Raw genomic sequence first — 15,294 nt, 5'->3', positions numbered from 1 at the left:
AGAGGTAAATTAGCTTAAAAACATTTATTGGTTAGAAGAATTGGCTGTTTAAAAAATATTTTAGTCACAGAAAACAGTTCATAAATGCATATCTCCATAGAAACTTTGGTTACATTCAGTAGCTAGCTACCTAACGCTAAGAGGCTAGCTAATTTAGTCGGTTTCTAACTTTTGACTTAAATATCAGCATTTAAATAGACTTTTTAAATTGTTTAATCTCATTAATTTAGCCATAAATTAAAAGTGTTTTTCTCGGTTTATTGAACAGTTCAAGAGAAATGGAGCTAATTCACTGCTAACTCTGTTAGCTGCTAACAGGCTAATGTGACAGGAATCTGACAGGAGAGCGTCTCGCGTCGAATCACAGTGTGTATAGAGAACTCTGCAGTGGTGTGTGTGTTAGGGCTGCTAGTAAATCTCAACGAATTAAAATCTATTAAAAAGTTACTTTATTTCATCAATTCAGTTGAAAAAATTTAAAACTCATATGATATAGGTGTATTACACACAGAGTGATCTATTTTATACATTTATTTATTTTATTGTTGATGATTTAAAAGAAATTCAGTGTCTCAGAAACATAAAATATTCTGTAAGATCAATTGGTACTTTTGGCACTGTGGGCAGTGTGCCAAGTCCTGCTGGAAAATGAAATCTGCATCTCCATAAAAGTTGTCAGCAGAGGGAAGCATGGAGTGCTCTGACTTCAAGGGAGCAGAGTCTGGAGGAAGAGTGGAGAGGCACATAGTCCAAGCTGCTTGAGGTCTAGTGTGAAGGTTCCATCAAACTCCAATCAGTGATGGTTTGGAGAGGACTTGGATTGTTTTTAAGTTGATGTTTCAAATCACGTGCTCAAATTTTACACTGAAAAAATGCGTAAGTGTGTGAGAGGACTTTGGATTAGGCAGAGGAGGATTAATCTAGAATTGTGTTTCAGGTGCAGTTAAAGTCCAAATGCTTAATAGTTTGCATTTTATTGTTCGGCACTTCGCTAAAAAATATTGGCCTCTGATTTTTTGGCTCCTTAAACTAGGTTTTGTCTGGAGACTTGAAAACAGAAAAAATGATTTTAAACTCAAATATACAAAAGAATACATACACACAATGTACAGTAATAATGTTAATACTCTGAAATATATTACATATTAAAATACACCAATTGTAGATGAATGAGGCAGTTTGAACAAGTCCGTCTTTAGACCAGATTAGAAAGTATTTATACAGCTTGTGTTTCTTACAGTCTCTGAATCAGACAGGTTTACTCAATCTCACACAGACGCACTGATGATCCATAACCATAAATCCCAATCCCTGCATAGAGGGGCTGAGTGAAGGTGGTGTAGAATGTGTGTAAGTGTGTGAGAGTGTGTGAGTGTGTATCAGTGGAGACTCTGTAGAAGGACAGAGTGCCGGCGGGACAGTCCACATACACTCCTACTCTCCTACAGCCGGAGGGACGAGTGGGGAGATCTGTGATATTATTATTGTTATGAACAGAGTATCTTTTATCAGAGCAGCTCAGTCTCCAGGAGTTTATATTCCGTCCAAACCAACAGTCTGAACCTCCTTTCCTGCTGATTGTTTTATAACTCAGAGCTACATCAGCTCCTCTCCCGCTCCACTCAGCCTCCCAGTAACAGCGTCCAGTAACTCCCTCTCTACTCAGAACCTGCTGATACCCATCAAATCTCTCTGGATGATCAGGATACGACTGCAGCTCCTCTCCACACTCCACCCTCCTGTTCTCCTCACTCAGAGAGAGACGAGGGTTTACTGTGTTTGGATCCAGTGTGAAATCACAGAACCCTGAACACAAGAACACACATTATACACACTGCACTGATACAGAGAGAGAGAGTGTAGTATTTGTATGTAGTGTGAGTGAGTGAGCGTGTGTGGGTTTGTGTGTGTGTACAGTGAGTGAGTGTGTGTGTGTCTGTGTGTGTAATGTTTTTAAGTAGCTTGTGTGAAAACGAGAGTGTGTCTTTGTGTGTAGTATTTTTTATGTAGTGTTTGTGTGTAGTGTGTTCTTACGTAGTGTCTGTGTGTGTGTAGTGTTTGTATGTAGTGTGTGTGTGTTTATGTACGTGAGTGAGTGCGTGCTTGGGTGAAAGGTGTGTGTGTGTGTGTGTGTGTGAGAGAGAGAGAAAGAGAACTTACATTTTTTAAATCCAGGTTTGATTCTGATCTTCCCTCCATGTTCCACTCTAAACACACACACACACACACGCACACACACACACACACAGCAGCACAGTAAGATTTTCATAAACTAAAATGTAAAGTTTGTCTCTATTAGTGTTTATATTCCTTTTTCTCTCTCTTGCTCCCTCTCTTTAATCTGACTGACTGATGTGTGGAAGTGTCCAAAAGTAAGTTAAAGAACCCATGCAGTGTGTTCTCAGTAACAGTAAATAAAAGTGAACTCTATATTCTACTAAAGAATTGTGTTAAAGAACCCATGCAGTGTGTTCTCAGTAACAGTAAATAAAAGTGAACTCTATATTCTACTAAAGAATTGTGTTAAAGAACCCATGCAGTGTGTTCTCAGTAACGAATTACATTTACTCACGTTACTGTAATTGAGTAGATTTTATGAGTAATTTGTAATTTTTAAAGTAGTTTTTAAAATAGGTAATTTTACTTTTACTCAAGTACATTTTGACACAAGTATTTACTTCATTAAATTTGAAAACTCCCCGTTACTGAGTAAAAAATAAAATGCTGGGAAAAAACTGTCTGAACTATAAAAAAAAAAAAAACGGCGAATGGATAAAATAGCCTTGTTTCTCATATTTCATTCCGGCAACATAAAACAAACAAACAGATAAATCGCGCCATCCGGTAAGCTTGTGGTTGGCTAACAAGTATAAACATATACTATTCAGACCCTCTATTGGTTTGTATTTGATGCATGACCTGCACCTCACGTCAAACTCCAGAAGTGCGCCAGTGAGAAAGTTGGCAGGAAGACCACAGTTATGCGTCTCCAGCAGCAGCGAGGGGCTTCGGAATGGTTGGATGCAAAAACAATTGTTTTCGGATGCGATGCAGCTCAGAAGCACGAGCTAATGGCGTTCAAATATTCACCATCTAATTTGAAAAAGCATATTAAGTAAACTAATTGTCTCCTACAGTTATATGTTAATTAGATACTGTAGTAACCTAGTAATGCACTAAGGGTGTATTTGTAATGTTTGCCATGGTTTGGTACACATCAAGACATGCCGAGGTTTGCTTGCTAGTTCTAGCTTATGGATTCAGGCCAGGTTGTAAGTTCGTTTGGAGAGCATGTTGTAGAGGTGGGTAATTTAGGTTCAAAAAGTAAAAAATCCATCCCAGGATTTCGATCCCCTTGCCTGGCTGGCTCTGGAGCTAACTTAGTTTAACCTAATCCCTGGGATGGATTTTTTTATTTCTGGACCTGGATTACCCACCCTTAGCTACGGGTGAGTTTGGCTCATCCTTAACGAACCATTCTAGGTTCCGAACTGACTAAGAGAGCGTTGAGAGTAGGTAATACTGGCATCAAAGCAAAAGCTTCTACTTTATCGTCTTAACGCACCCTGGCCCACCCGCGGGCCAGAAAAATATCATAATTAATATCTGGCTGTGTTAATGAATAATTATAGGCTCAATACATACTCACAATATATTGAAGCTTAGCATCTCTGGCTTTCAGTTGTCTAGCCTATTTAGCTGTATTTCCTTTTAAAAAATAAACATTTAAGGCAAAATATGCCTATTTATTAAAATATTACTTATAATTTGCATATTTGCTTTTTACGTACGTCCATATTTAATCCAATGCGGACATCATTCCAACAGTTTTACAGCAGAGGTCAAAAGTTACAAACACCCTGCCTCAACCAGCGCTTACCGCTCCCTGCGGCTTCAAAATCGCTCCAAATCAGTAAATCCATTCGCCTGTAATCCTCATTTTTGTCAAAGCAGTTCTGTAACCCGACACTGTCACTAAGCAGATATAAAGAATAGTAATGCAATCAGTAGTTTTTGTTCTAATAAAGTTTCCACTCCTTTGGAGAAAGAAAGGAATATTCCAGGAGCAGATCACTATAATATTTAACCAGTAAAAGAGAGCAGTTTCTAATTTTACGGTGAATGTAAACATTTAAAAAACTGTAAAAACACATATATAAACACACGTATGAATATTTCATTTTAAAATCAAAAAGGAGAATCTGAAAAGCACCTGTATTTTTTTCTTGTTTTTACCATATTTTCAATATTATATGTTCAATTGTATATTTTTAAGTTTTTTCAGTTAATTTTGTAATATGAATTGATAAAATTAAAGTTCTCTGAATAATTTGATATTAGTGTAAAAGGCTTTAAAATTTGGGTATGTATTTTCAGGCGGAAATTAGGCTTGGAGCCAAAAAGTTATAAAAAAAGGTTTTGTTGACTATTTTTATGTTTTGTTTACTGCATAACTCTGTAAATTCATATGTCATTGATTTGATAGCTTTAATATTAATCTGCAACAAATGTAGAAAAAAAAGAGAGAATTGAATGTGTCCAAACTTTTGACTGGTACTTTATATTATTGCTATTTGCAATATTTGTAAGTTGATTGTGCACAGTTACAGTCTACAGCTGGTTGGTAAAACATTTAGTAAGGACAGGTATGATGCTGTCTGTGTGAGGAGTTCAATCAATCCAGGTGATGCAGGACCAGGGCCTACATGTAGAAAAATCCCGCAAATTAATAATTAAAAAATAAAAGGAAAACAACTACCCAATCAGTAAGATTAATAATAATAATAATAATAATCATAATAATAGTAATAATACATTTTCATACATATTCATTTATTTAATTAAATTAAATGTAAAAAGGAAGCAGTTTTAGGTTAATAGCCAATGCAAGCAACAACAAAAAAACCCTAAAGATATTACTGATAAATAGGGGTGTAACGAGACGAGACGAGACACAATACTGGGTTCACGAGAACGAGACGAGATGAGATTTAAAAATAAATTTTCAAAATGAAAAATGAATACTAGAGTTTTATTTGATAATCATATAACTTAACAGACTGGTTTCTCTCACACATTGACTGAAAATAAGAATAAGAATTAAAATAAAAAGAAAACTTCTCTAGGTCTTATATAGTGCAAACAATAAGTGCAAACCACAACCAGTCATATTAAGCCTATGGTTTGTTTGTTTTTTCTCCTAAATCTCTTGTAATTTAACTCTGCATAACCATAACCAGTCATATTAAGACTATGGTTTGTGTTTTTTTCTGCTAAATCTCTTGTAATTTAACTCTGCATAACCATAACCAGTCATATTAAGACTATGGTTTGTGTTTTTTTTTTCCTAAATCTCTTGTAATTTAACTATGCATAACCATAACCAGTCATATTAAGTCTATGCTTGAAGTGCAAACAGAGACAGAACATTTTTTTAAATACAGTACAGAGCTAAGGGATTAGTACAACTGCCTAACGGGTTCGATCCCGCGTGAGAAGCGCTGTGTTTATTTATTTATTTTTTCCTTACCTTTTTTCCTTTCCTTATTTATTTTTTCGCGTCTGCACAGATCTGATTGACTGAAGAGAGCGTTTGGTGATCTTACACCGCACGTGATTGGTCTGTGAATTTACTGCACCGCAAAGCGTGTATACAATTAAATCCTTCTCAGTAGGTTTGAGTCCGAACCGCCCATTAGTGACCTCTGCTCTATGCAAATGCCTGAATTTTCCTCTTATGCTCACTGCTCAACCACCACACTCACTGCTACTGTGTTGCCAGATCCCACTTAAAAAGTCCACACTAAACTGTTTTTTTTTTCTCCCGCGAGACAGGTTTAAGCTTGACGAGAATATCGTCACGTTTTAATCTCGCGAGATCTCGTGCCACGAGATCTCGTTACACCCCTACTGATAAATATAAAATAGTGGTGTCAATCAATTAAAAAATTTAATCTGATTAATCACTACAAAATTCTGTGATTAACTGTGATTAATCGCATTTGTTTTGCTTCAGACATAAATTATTATAGTTAATATTTAAATGTAAATAAAATAATTAATGTAAGAAATGTAAAATGCAATTATATGTATATTAGTGGTGTCAATTAAAATACTACTATACACTTGTATGTTTGAGGGGAGATAAAATCAACATAGGGTTCTGGAATAAAGAATGCATGATAAATTCTCTAACCGGGTCTGAGCTGAAAGTCTGAACCGGAGTGTTACTGCTGGACACCATAAGAGCGCCGCCATTTAATAATTCAGCCAGAAAACTAATCAGTGCATTGGGCGGAGCAGATTACAGCAGAAGTAGGAGTCAAACTTGGTGCCTTAATTAACTTGCGTTAAAAAATTACAAATTAACAGGGCGCGTTAACGCTTAAACGTTGACAGCCCTGATATAAAAGCAAAGGATGGACCGACAGAGACAAACACACCCAATAACAATATCGGCACAAGCGCAGCACTAACGAATGGAATATTTTTATTCCATTTCTGATCATATGAGGGGAGAGCTTCACTGGGGCACAGGCATGTGTTTCTACTGTGGTAAGAAATGGGACTATATTGCTGTTATAATAAATAATAATAATAATAATAAAGTACGTATCCCAAATGTGTACTGCACAACTAAATGCCTGCACTGGTGAGGAATGAGTGTGCCAGTTCAAGTGGATTCATTCCAGAAGATTTCAGACTCCCAATTAAAAATTTAACTAAAATACTTATTAACTTTTAATAGCACAATCAATTACCGTAGTAGGAAATCTCTCTTTAAATAAGTTACATTTTCAGTCTTATAGGAGGACCAAGTCTAATGTCTAACAGAGCAAATAAAAAAATATTTCAATAACTTTGACAGAACCCAAGATTTCCATGGTTTGTCTAGTAAACTTTATTTCAGTTATTAATATATATCCATTCCTGCATTGCAGACTTGCAAGACCTTCTAAAACAAATTGAGACATTAAAGCATCTAAAACTTAGTAATGTTGCTCGCAAAATTTGTGTTTCATTTGTGGTGTTTTTTTATAGCATTCGTCCTGGAAACACATCTTAATGTGTGCAATAGGATGTTGTTATACCATTTTTATTTCAAAATTGTACACACATTCTCTACTGCATACAGGTCAGAAATGCAGACAGGCTGGTCCAGTACCCATACCCTTTTCTTTCACAGCCATGCCTTTGTAATATGTGCAGCATGTGGTATGCATTTTCTTGTTGAAAGAACAAATACTGGCCCTAAATTGCTAGCTTGCATCCCAACTTTTTGGAATGTGCTGCAGGAATAAGATGTAGAAATGGATGTATATAAATAAAATTAAGAGTCAAGCGTAGCAGACTAAACATTAAATATTTTTAGTTCATGCTGTCTGCAGTGAAATAAAATCAGAGTAAATATAAGAACAATGTTGACATGTTGACATGTTAAGATCATATTATTTATAGTCTTCAGGCAAATTGCTTATTTTTTCAGTTTTTGTGTGATTTCATATACTTTGAGTTTTTCAGATTTTTAACAGAACAAAAATAAAATTAATAAATGTGTTTATAAATCAGCCTCCAGAGAAGTGAAAGTGCAGGCATATTTACATTGCACAATGCAAAATCAATCAGTGCTGTAGTGGCACTCTGTTTCTTGCAACTCCTTTTGTACTACCTTTTGCCGTCAGTCTAACAACCAGGCTCTTACAAATGCTTTCTGTAAGATACTAGGTTTTAATTTCTGTAAAAAAGATATGGATCACTCTTGTTCTTGTTGGATGTGATTTTCACATTCAATTACTGTTTGGGTCAAAATGTGCTTATTGTTTGTTTATTTTTTTAAACTTTGAATATTCTAAATAAATAAATGCAATAAAAGCACAGCTTTTAAATAAAGCTGACATGCCAACTTAATCACATTAATTTTATCTCCTCAGAAATTAAGGGCCCTACTTTATTATCAACTGCTCACCATGCAACTTGATTTAGGGTGTGTCAGTGTGTCTTTGCTATCACAACAAAGAGAAAAATATACATTGTGCAGCTCAAAACGCACCAAAAGCATACGGCACAGCTACCTGGAAGCATCCAATGGTTCCCATTGGTGTAGATGCATTCAAAAGCACCATTGCTGATTTAGTGCTGCAGGTGGAAGGCATGAAAATAGACTGTTGCTATTAGTGTAAGATTAGGGCTCATAAAATCACAGATAATTTTGCAGTCACAGATTATTTTTATCATTTATTATTTTGCAGTCACAAATAATTGTCTTTTGGGCTGATTGTACACATTGAGAGTCAAGCACCGCAGCAAAGTTAGTGGGGATCAGTTTTAATCTTGTAATCTTTATCCTGATTCTCTATGACCAGAACTAGCTAAACTGTTCCACCTCTTCTGGTGTAACACCTAAACATTGGTCCTGTTTACCACCAGTAAGATGAGCCAAAACAAAGTACTTGGCATTTAGTGCAGATGGCATAATAAAAATGTGGTTGTGTGAATAAAAATAAGACAGAATGACAGAATGAAGGTTACATGCTCCTCTACTGGTGTGCCTGGTGACTACAACTAGATACAATACAAATCCCACAATGCCATGTGTTTCACAACATTAACACCTAACTTTCCCAACACTCTGCTTGCCCGTGAGGCACATCACACACACAGCAAAGTGTCCTCCGTTAGAGCACAACAGTCGATATTGACGGAGTAAAAATAAACATCATGTTCATTTATCTCACAATAAGTTAATGAAATAATGATCAATTAAGACCTACCTGAGTGTCTCCAGTTTGCATTGTGGATCCTCCAGTCTGGCAGAAAGCAGCTTCACTCCTGACTTTCCTGGGTAGTTGTAGGTCAGATCCAGCTCTTTCAGGTGGGATGGGTTTAAAATCAGAGCTGAAGCCAGAGAAGAACAGCCTTTCTTTGTGATCATACAACCAGATAATCTGCAGACAGAGCAAAAAATGTGAGTGAGTGAAAGAAAACAAGAATGTAGGAAAGAGCAACAAGTAAGGAAGACAATGCACTTTGAGATTCAATAGATGCTTTCTTCATATTAACTTCAGCTAAAATAGTTTTTGCTTGTGCATCACAATTTTGTGTGATATGTCTCAAATGTTCATTCAAGTTGGACACTCTTAAGATGACTACAGACCCATACGAGTTTGTATTTGTTTGTTTGTTGTACTCTGTCCTTCGTGAGACACTTTTTCTTGTGTGATTTGTTATAATATAATCATGGTAAACACCTGGATTTCACAATTAGACCTGTATAACCTCAAAACAAAAATCACAGAAACACTGACCTGACAATCTGCAGTTTACAGTGTGAACTCTTCAGTCCAGAAGAGAGTAGCTCCACTCCTGAATCCTGCAGGTCATTGTTACTGAGGTCCACTTCTTTCAGGGAGGAGTTTTCCAGGTTTATAATTGATCCCAGAGTTTCACACGTCTTTACTCCAAGATTGCATGAAGCTAGTCTAAAAACAAGAATAAACAACAGATTTTACAATGAACTCAAAGAAGGATATTTGAATGAATAGACAAATAATAGAATACTGAATTAAACTGTAAAATGTATTGTCTGTCTAAAGTACTGGTGTTTCTTTATACTGAAATAAGTTAAAATGGACAAAGAAAAAAATTAAAAAGCAGAGGAAGAGCAAGGGGGCTTTTCAGGGTATGTGAATTTACTGACCCTGTAATTTTTCTTTCTGCCCCTTAAAACTTAAGATGTAGGAATGGATGTATATTAATAAATATTTCTTTCTTTCTAAGACTGTTCACATGTTGAGATCACATTGTTTATATTCTTCAGGTAAATGTTTTTTTTTTCATTTGTGTGATTTCATAAACCTTTACTCACTTATTCAGATTTTTAAGAGAACAAAAATAAAATTATTAAATGTGTTTATTGGTGTATATCGGTAAATCAGCCTCCAGAAAAGTGAAATGCAAGCATGTTTACATTGCACACATTAAACTAGAACAGTGTGTAAAATCAATCAGTACTTTCTTTAAGATCAAATGCACACCATGCAGCTTGATTTTGGGCACGTCAGTGTGCCTTTGCTATAATAACGTAGGAAAAAGTACACATTGTACAATTACACTTAATTGTATAGTCTGGTATCAGGCAAAGAGGACAGATCCTTAATTATTCAACTCAAAAGATTAAGGTGGTTTTGATTCTTTTTAACTTAGAATCCTTAATGTGCTGAATAAATGTTGGCAGATGAATGCTTGTATTGCACAGCTCAAACCACTCCTTCATTTTCATCTTAAACAATATCTATTGGAATAAACAGGAGATTATTTCCGGTAGAAGAGAAAACCTATTGAACTAATGCCTCACAGTAACAGCAACAGTGTGTACTGTACTGAGATGTACAGTAAGATATTAAGTTTCTAAATATGCAGATTTTGATGTTACAAATAAATTCTGATAAATATTCATCATGTTGTATTGTTCAACATTTCTCTAAAGCATACTGATATGTGATTTTATTAGTCAAATATCCCAGCACTATTTTAGTGTGTATCTGTAGAGGATGTACATTCATTTGAACCAAAAACACATAACACATAAGTTGCCTAAACTATTAAACTATTTTCTTAAGGCTGTTAAGTGCTAAAAATCAGCAGTTCATAAAAAAAACTGAATGAAGACCTGAATTAAAAATACTTACAGAGCTCTTCTGGATATTTTGACTACTGGCAGCAGCTTCAGAAGACACTCCTCTGATGAATGATATTTACTGAGGTCAAACTCATCCAGCTCTTCTTCTGAGTTCACCAACACAAACACCAGAGCTGACCACTGAGCAGGAGAGAGGCTGGCCTGATGAAGACTACAGTCAGCACCTCCACCAAGGTATTTCTGAACTTCCTGCACTAGAGAGTGATCATTCAGTTCATTCAAACAGTGGAACAGATTAATAGATTTCTCTGAAGAGGAGCTCTCCTCAATCTTCTTCTTGATGTATTTGACTGTTTCCTTGTTGCTGTGAGAGATCCTCTCTGATGGGGTCAGTAAGTCTCGTAATAGAGTCTGATTAGACTCCAGTGAGAGACCCAGAAGGAAACGAAGGAACAGGTCCAGGTGTCCACTCTCACTCTGTAAGGCTTGGTCTACAGCACTGCTGAGGAAGTCAGTCATCGTTGACCTGCTGAAAAGCTTGAAAGCTTTACTGGTTTGTTGTTCAGTGGATTGTTCTTTTGGAATTTGTCTGTTGAGAAATGCATATAAAGCAGCGAGGAACTCCTGAACGCTCAGATGTACAAAGCTGAAGACCTTCCCTAGGTGCAGCTCATGTTGCTCCCTGAAGATCTGGGTACACACTCCTGAGTACACTGATACTTCTCTAATATCGATGCCACTCTCTCTTAGATCTTCCTCATAGAAGATCAGGTTTCCTTTCTCTAGCTGCTGGAACGCCAGTTTTCCCAGAGCCAGAATACTTTCTCTAGTCTGCTGAGGATCAGGGTCACTTTTCCCACTGTACTTCTGGTTCTTGTGTTTGATCTGAAAGATCAGGAAGTGTGTGAACATCTGTGTCAGGGTTTTGGGGATTTTTCCACTCTCAGCTTCACTCAGCATTCTCTCTAGAACAGTGGCTGTAATCCAGCAGAAGACTGGTATGTGGCACATGATATAGAGGCTTCTTGAAGACCTGATGTGTGTGAAGACTTTGTTGGCCAGTTCCTGATTCCTGATTCTCTTACTGAAATACTCCAGTTTCTGAGGGTCACTGAAACCCCGCACTTCTGTTACCTGATCAACACACTCAGGAGGAATCTGACTGACCGCCGCTGGTCGAGAGGTGATCCAGAGAAGAGCAGAGGGAAGCAGATTCCCCTTGATGAGATTCGTCAGCAGAACATCCACTGAGGTTTGCTCTTCTATATCTACCAAGTTCTCATTGTTCTTGAAATCCAGAGGCAATCGACACTCATCCAGACCATCAAAGATGAACATGATCTTGTATCCTTTATAATGTCTTGGTTTTAAATCCTGTGTTTCTGTGAAGAAGCTCTGAAGAAGATTCAACAGACTGAGCTTCTCCTTCATCAGATTCAGCTCTCTAAATGGAAGTGGAAATATAAAGAGAACATCCTGATTTACTTCTCCTTCAGCCCAGTCCAGAATGAACTTCTGCACTGAGACTGTTTTTCCAATTCCAGCAACTCCTTTAGTCAGTACAGTTCTGATGGGCTGGCTCTGTTCTGGTAAGGGTTTAAAGATGTCATTGCATTTGATTGGTCTTTCCTGAGTTTGCCTTTTCCTGGATGCAGCTTCAATCTGCTTCACCTCATGTTCCTGATTAACATCTCCACCCCCTCCTTCTGTGATGTAGAGCTCTGTGTAGATCTCATTCAGAAGTGCTGAGTTCCCATAGCCTGAAATTCCTTCATTAATTCTCTGATATTTATCCCTCAGTTTGGATTTGAGCTTTTGTTGACATGCTGGGGTTAATTCTGACAACAGAGGAAGACAATAAGTAAAATGTAATCAGCTGTGATCATGCATTAGATCCCAGTGTAGAACAACACCATGACATAATACTTTGACATAAAGACTGTAGTATGGTTTATTTGTAGCAGCTGTAGTTGATTTAGATATATTGAATATGTCCATACAAAATCAGTAAGTGTTAAATTTAAGGACTACAGTTGATGCTGTGATTCATTATCCTACAATTACAGAATCCAATTAATTATTGTTTTTCCCTTTGGGACTTCACTGAGAAAATAAATTAGCACTTTAGGTTGGTACCCATGGTCATGACCCAAAACTCTTACTGCTCTGTAATGTGTTTGCAATGTCTGTCTGCTTCATGTTCCTCAGGATGTGCAGTGTAATCGTCAACACCCCCTCCCTCTGATCATCCTCCAACTCTCTCTCAGAGCATGCAGGGTAATCTGGACTCAGGAGCTTCTTGAATGTGTTCAGCTCGTTCTTCACTAGAGAGAAAAACTTCTCCTGCAGTTCCTGATTACGAACAAATATCAGAGAATCACTAAAGCTGTTACAGTACAGCGAGAAAAATGATGAGACTGATCTGAGGATATCAATATTAACATTATTACAGTTATAATACTCCAGAAAAGGAAGGTGAATAAAGTATGATTTGCATCAAAATTTTAAAGTGAAATGAAAATAAAATGTAAAAGAAATCAGGGAGATCCCCGTCAAATATATGGTTTAGGACTTACCTTAAATATGTGGTCCAGCTTTTCACAGTATTTGTTTTTTTTCTTCTTACTGAGGATAAACAGAAGATCCACACTGTAATGCACCATAATAAATGATCTGACCTAAAAAGTTTTTGTTTCAGTAAAATATGCTGCAATTACTAATAAAATAAAGAAAATCAGACTAAAAAAATAAAAGAAAGACCTTTAATTAAAATATGAATTAAACCAATACTTTTCTAAATGTTTCTTAAAGGTGAGAAATGAGCTTAAGAAAGGAAACAACCAGAACGTTTTTCAGTGTGACAAAATTTGTTTTAAAGTATTATTGTACTAAAACACATTTTGCCCAATCTTGGATGTATTTACTCACCCCAGCAACTGAGATGGTAAATACACGCACAACAAACTATTTAAATCTACTCCCTGCCATTTAAGAAGCAATAAATGTCACGTTTTCAAAAGCACTATGTTTCTTTTCCACCAGACATAAAAAGGACTTTGTGATTTTGGGCCCCAGATGCCGCTAATGCGATCTGTGTAATGAAGCTTTGAGTGAAGAATCTTTTTTGTTGTTTTGGTTACGGTTAGGAGAAATTATTCAGTGCTTTTATAAGCTTTAGTTTACCATCAATAATATTTTAGAAACAGTAGCAGAGCAACTTCAGAACTCAGAGGTAGCATTTATTGGGTTTAATTCAGGATAAAAGAGGACAGAACAGAGCAAGTAGGTAAAATCAGCCCCTCCACTAAACTACACACAAATAAACACAACAGGAAACATCAAGGGTTGAAGAAATAAACAAGGTCATGTAAATTTATTGTACAATAAGTTGATAACTTAATTATCACAACAGGCCTACTCACCTCACCCAACACATCCCAAACACTCTCCATTCAGGATTTTGGCACCAGCACCATCAACAGGTCAGTGAAATAGTACTAACATATCCAGCTACTGTCTCTATATGTAGATTATGGGTGTGTGATACATATTGTCTACGATAATATATGAATTACTGTGTTAATGATGTGCAAGCTGATGTTATCGAGTATGCTAATCACTGGGGGAAAAACAACAATGAAAATGCCTTTAATCCACTTGTTCACTGCAAACATTGAGAATGACCATGCAACGAGCTAGCATAGGCTAACCATGCTATTACACTGGCAAGTGAAATGTCTATGATGTTGTCCCAAGTTTGTCTTGTGAGTGCACTGTTTATCAGTGTGGGGATTTAGCACAGATGCTAATACAGCAAGCTACCTATCAAGCCATCTACTTTCATTCACGCTTTATTTTCCTCCAAACTGATGACACATCGGCACTGTGCTTAAGTGTCTTTCTCTCATACTCACACACACATAAACACACAAACAACTGATGGCACATTTCTTCTTTCCAGGTTGTTAAAGGTGGAATATGGAGCTACACAGTGTTTTTTTCCCCAACTAAAGCTCTCAGTTAAAATCAATTACTCAGCACATTAAAATATTCTCATTTATACTGACATATAAAATAAAGCAAAAATTGATCTAGTCTGCAAGACTCAACTCTAGGGTCATTTATGACCCACCATCGCGATGGATGGTAACCATCGCGGTGCCAAGCCCACTTTTTTGTTTTTCCAGAAACATGCACTGACCTTCTTTAGGTCTCCTTCACCTAAAACTTTAGCAGGGATTGTACGGAAAATGATCAAATTAGGTATATAACATATGAATTAGAGTCAGGGATGAAAATTAAAATACCCTACTGCTACAAATATGCCTAACTGGCATATTATATAATTTATTATTCTATTATTAGAATATTATTATTAGGATATTATTATTTATATTTAGGTTACAGCTTGTCTTCGTTTTTTTTCTACATTTTTTCTGTATTTTAAACATTTCATGTTATTCACGCAAATAGACTAAGCCTGCTGGTTGTGTGTCGGGAACCTTGCTCATTGTCAACCAGTGTTGGGCACCTTACTTTGAAAAAGTAATTAGTTATAGTTATTTCTCCAAAAAAGTAACTTAGTTACTAACGGAGTTACTCCACTATAAAAGTAACTACCAGGAAAAGTAACTATTGCTTTACTTTTGTTACTC

The 15,294-nt window shown here is 36.4% G+C and overlaps 1 protein-coding gene and 1 long non-coding RNA gene across 8 annotated transcripts in view; one reads left to right on the top strand and one right to left on the bottom strand.

Annotated features, from left to right (window-relative positions):
* The first annotated feature begins 695 nt into the window (after window positions 1–695).
* The window catches only part of LOC125798293 (uncharacterized), a 95,172-nt gene continuing 80,573 nt past the window's right edge, over window positions 696–15,294 (top strand). Inside the window, exon 1 of the long non-coding RNA XR_007437114.1 lies at window positions 696–776. This is a non-coding gene — a long non-coding RNA (uncharacterized LOC125798293). The remainder of the gene's footprint in view (window positions 777–15,294) is intronic.
* The window catches only part of LOC111189365 (NLR family CARD domain-containing protein 3-like), a 111,744-nt gene continuing 97,565 nt past the window's right edge, over window positions 1,116–15,294 (bottom strand). For all 7 annotated transcript variants that reach the window (XM_049474134.1, XM_049474132.1, XM_049474131.1 and 4 more), the window contains 7 exons: window positions 13,216–13,264; window positions 12,802–12,991; window positions 10,689–12,477; window positions 9,306–9,479; window positions 8,772–8,945; window positions 2,161–2,207; window positions 1,116–1,806 (listed from right to left, as the gene is read on the bottom strand). In XM_049474134.1, coding sequence (XP_049330091.1) covers window positions 1,259–1,806; window positions 2,161–2,207; window positions 8,772–8,945; window positions 9,306–9,479; window positions 10,689–12,477; window positions 12,802–12,991; window positions 13,216–13,264 — 2,971 coding nt within the window. In that variant the 3' untranslated portion in view covers window positions 1,116–1,258. The remainder of the gene's footprint in view (window positions 1,807–2,160; window positions 2,208–8,771; window positions 8,946–9,305; window positions 9,480–10,688; window positions 12,478–12,801; window positions 12,992–13,215; window positions 13,265–15,294) is intronic.

This window comes from Astyanax mexicanus, unplaced genomic scaffold, assembly GCF_023375975.1.
Source record: "Astyanax mexicanus isolate ESR-SI-001 unplaced genomic scaffold, AstMex3_surface scaffold_57, whole genome shotgun sequence".
NCBI classification, from domain to species: Eukaryota; Metazoa; Chordata; class Actinopteri; order Characiformes; family Acestrorhamphidae; genus Astyanax; species Astyanax mexicanus.
The sequence above is the reverse complement of the archived record's forward strand: the minus strand, read 5'-3'. Positions and strand labels throughout refer to the sequence as shown.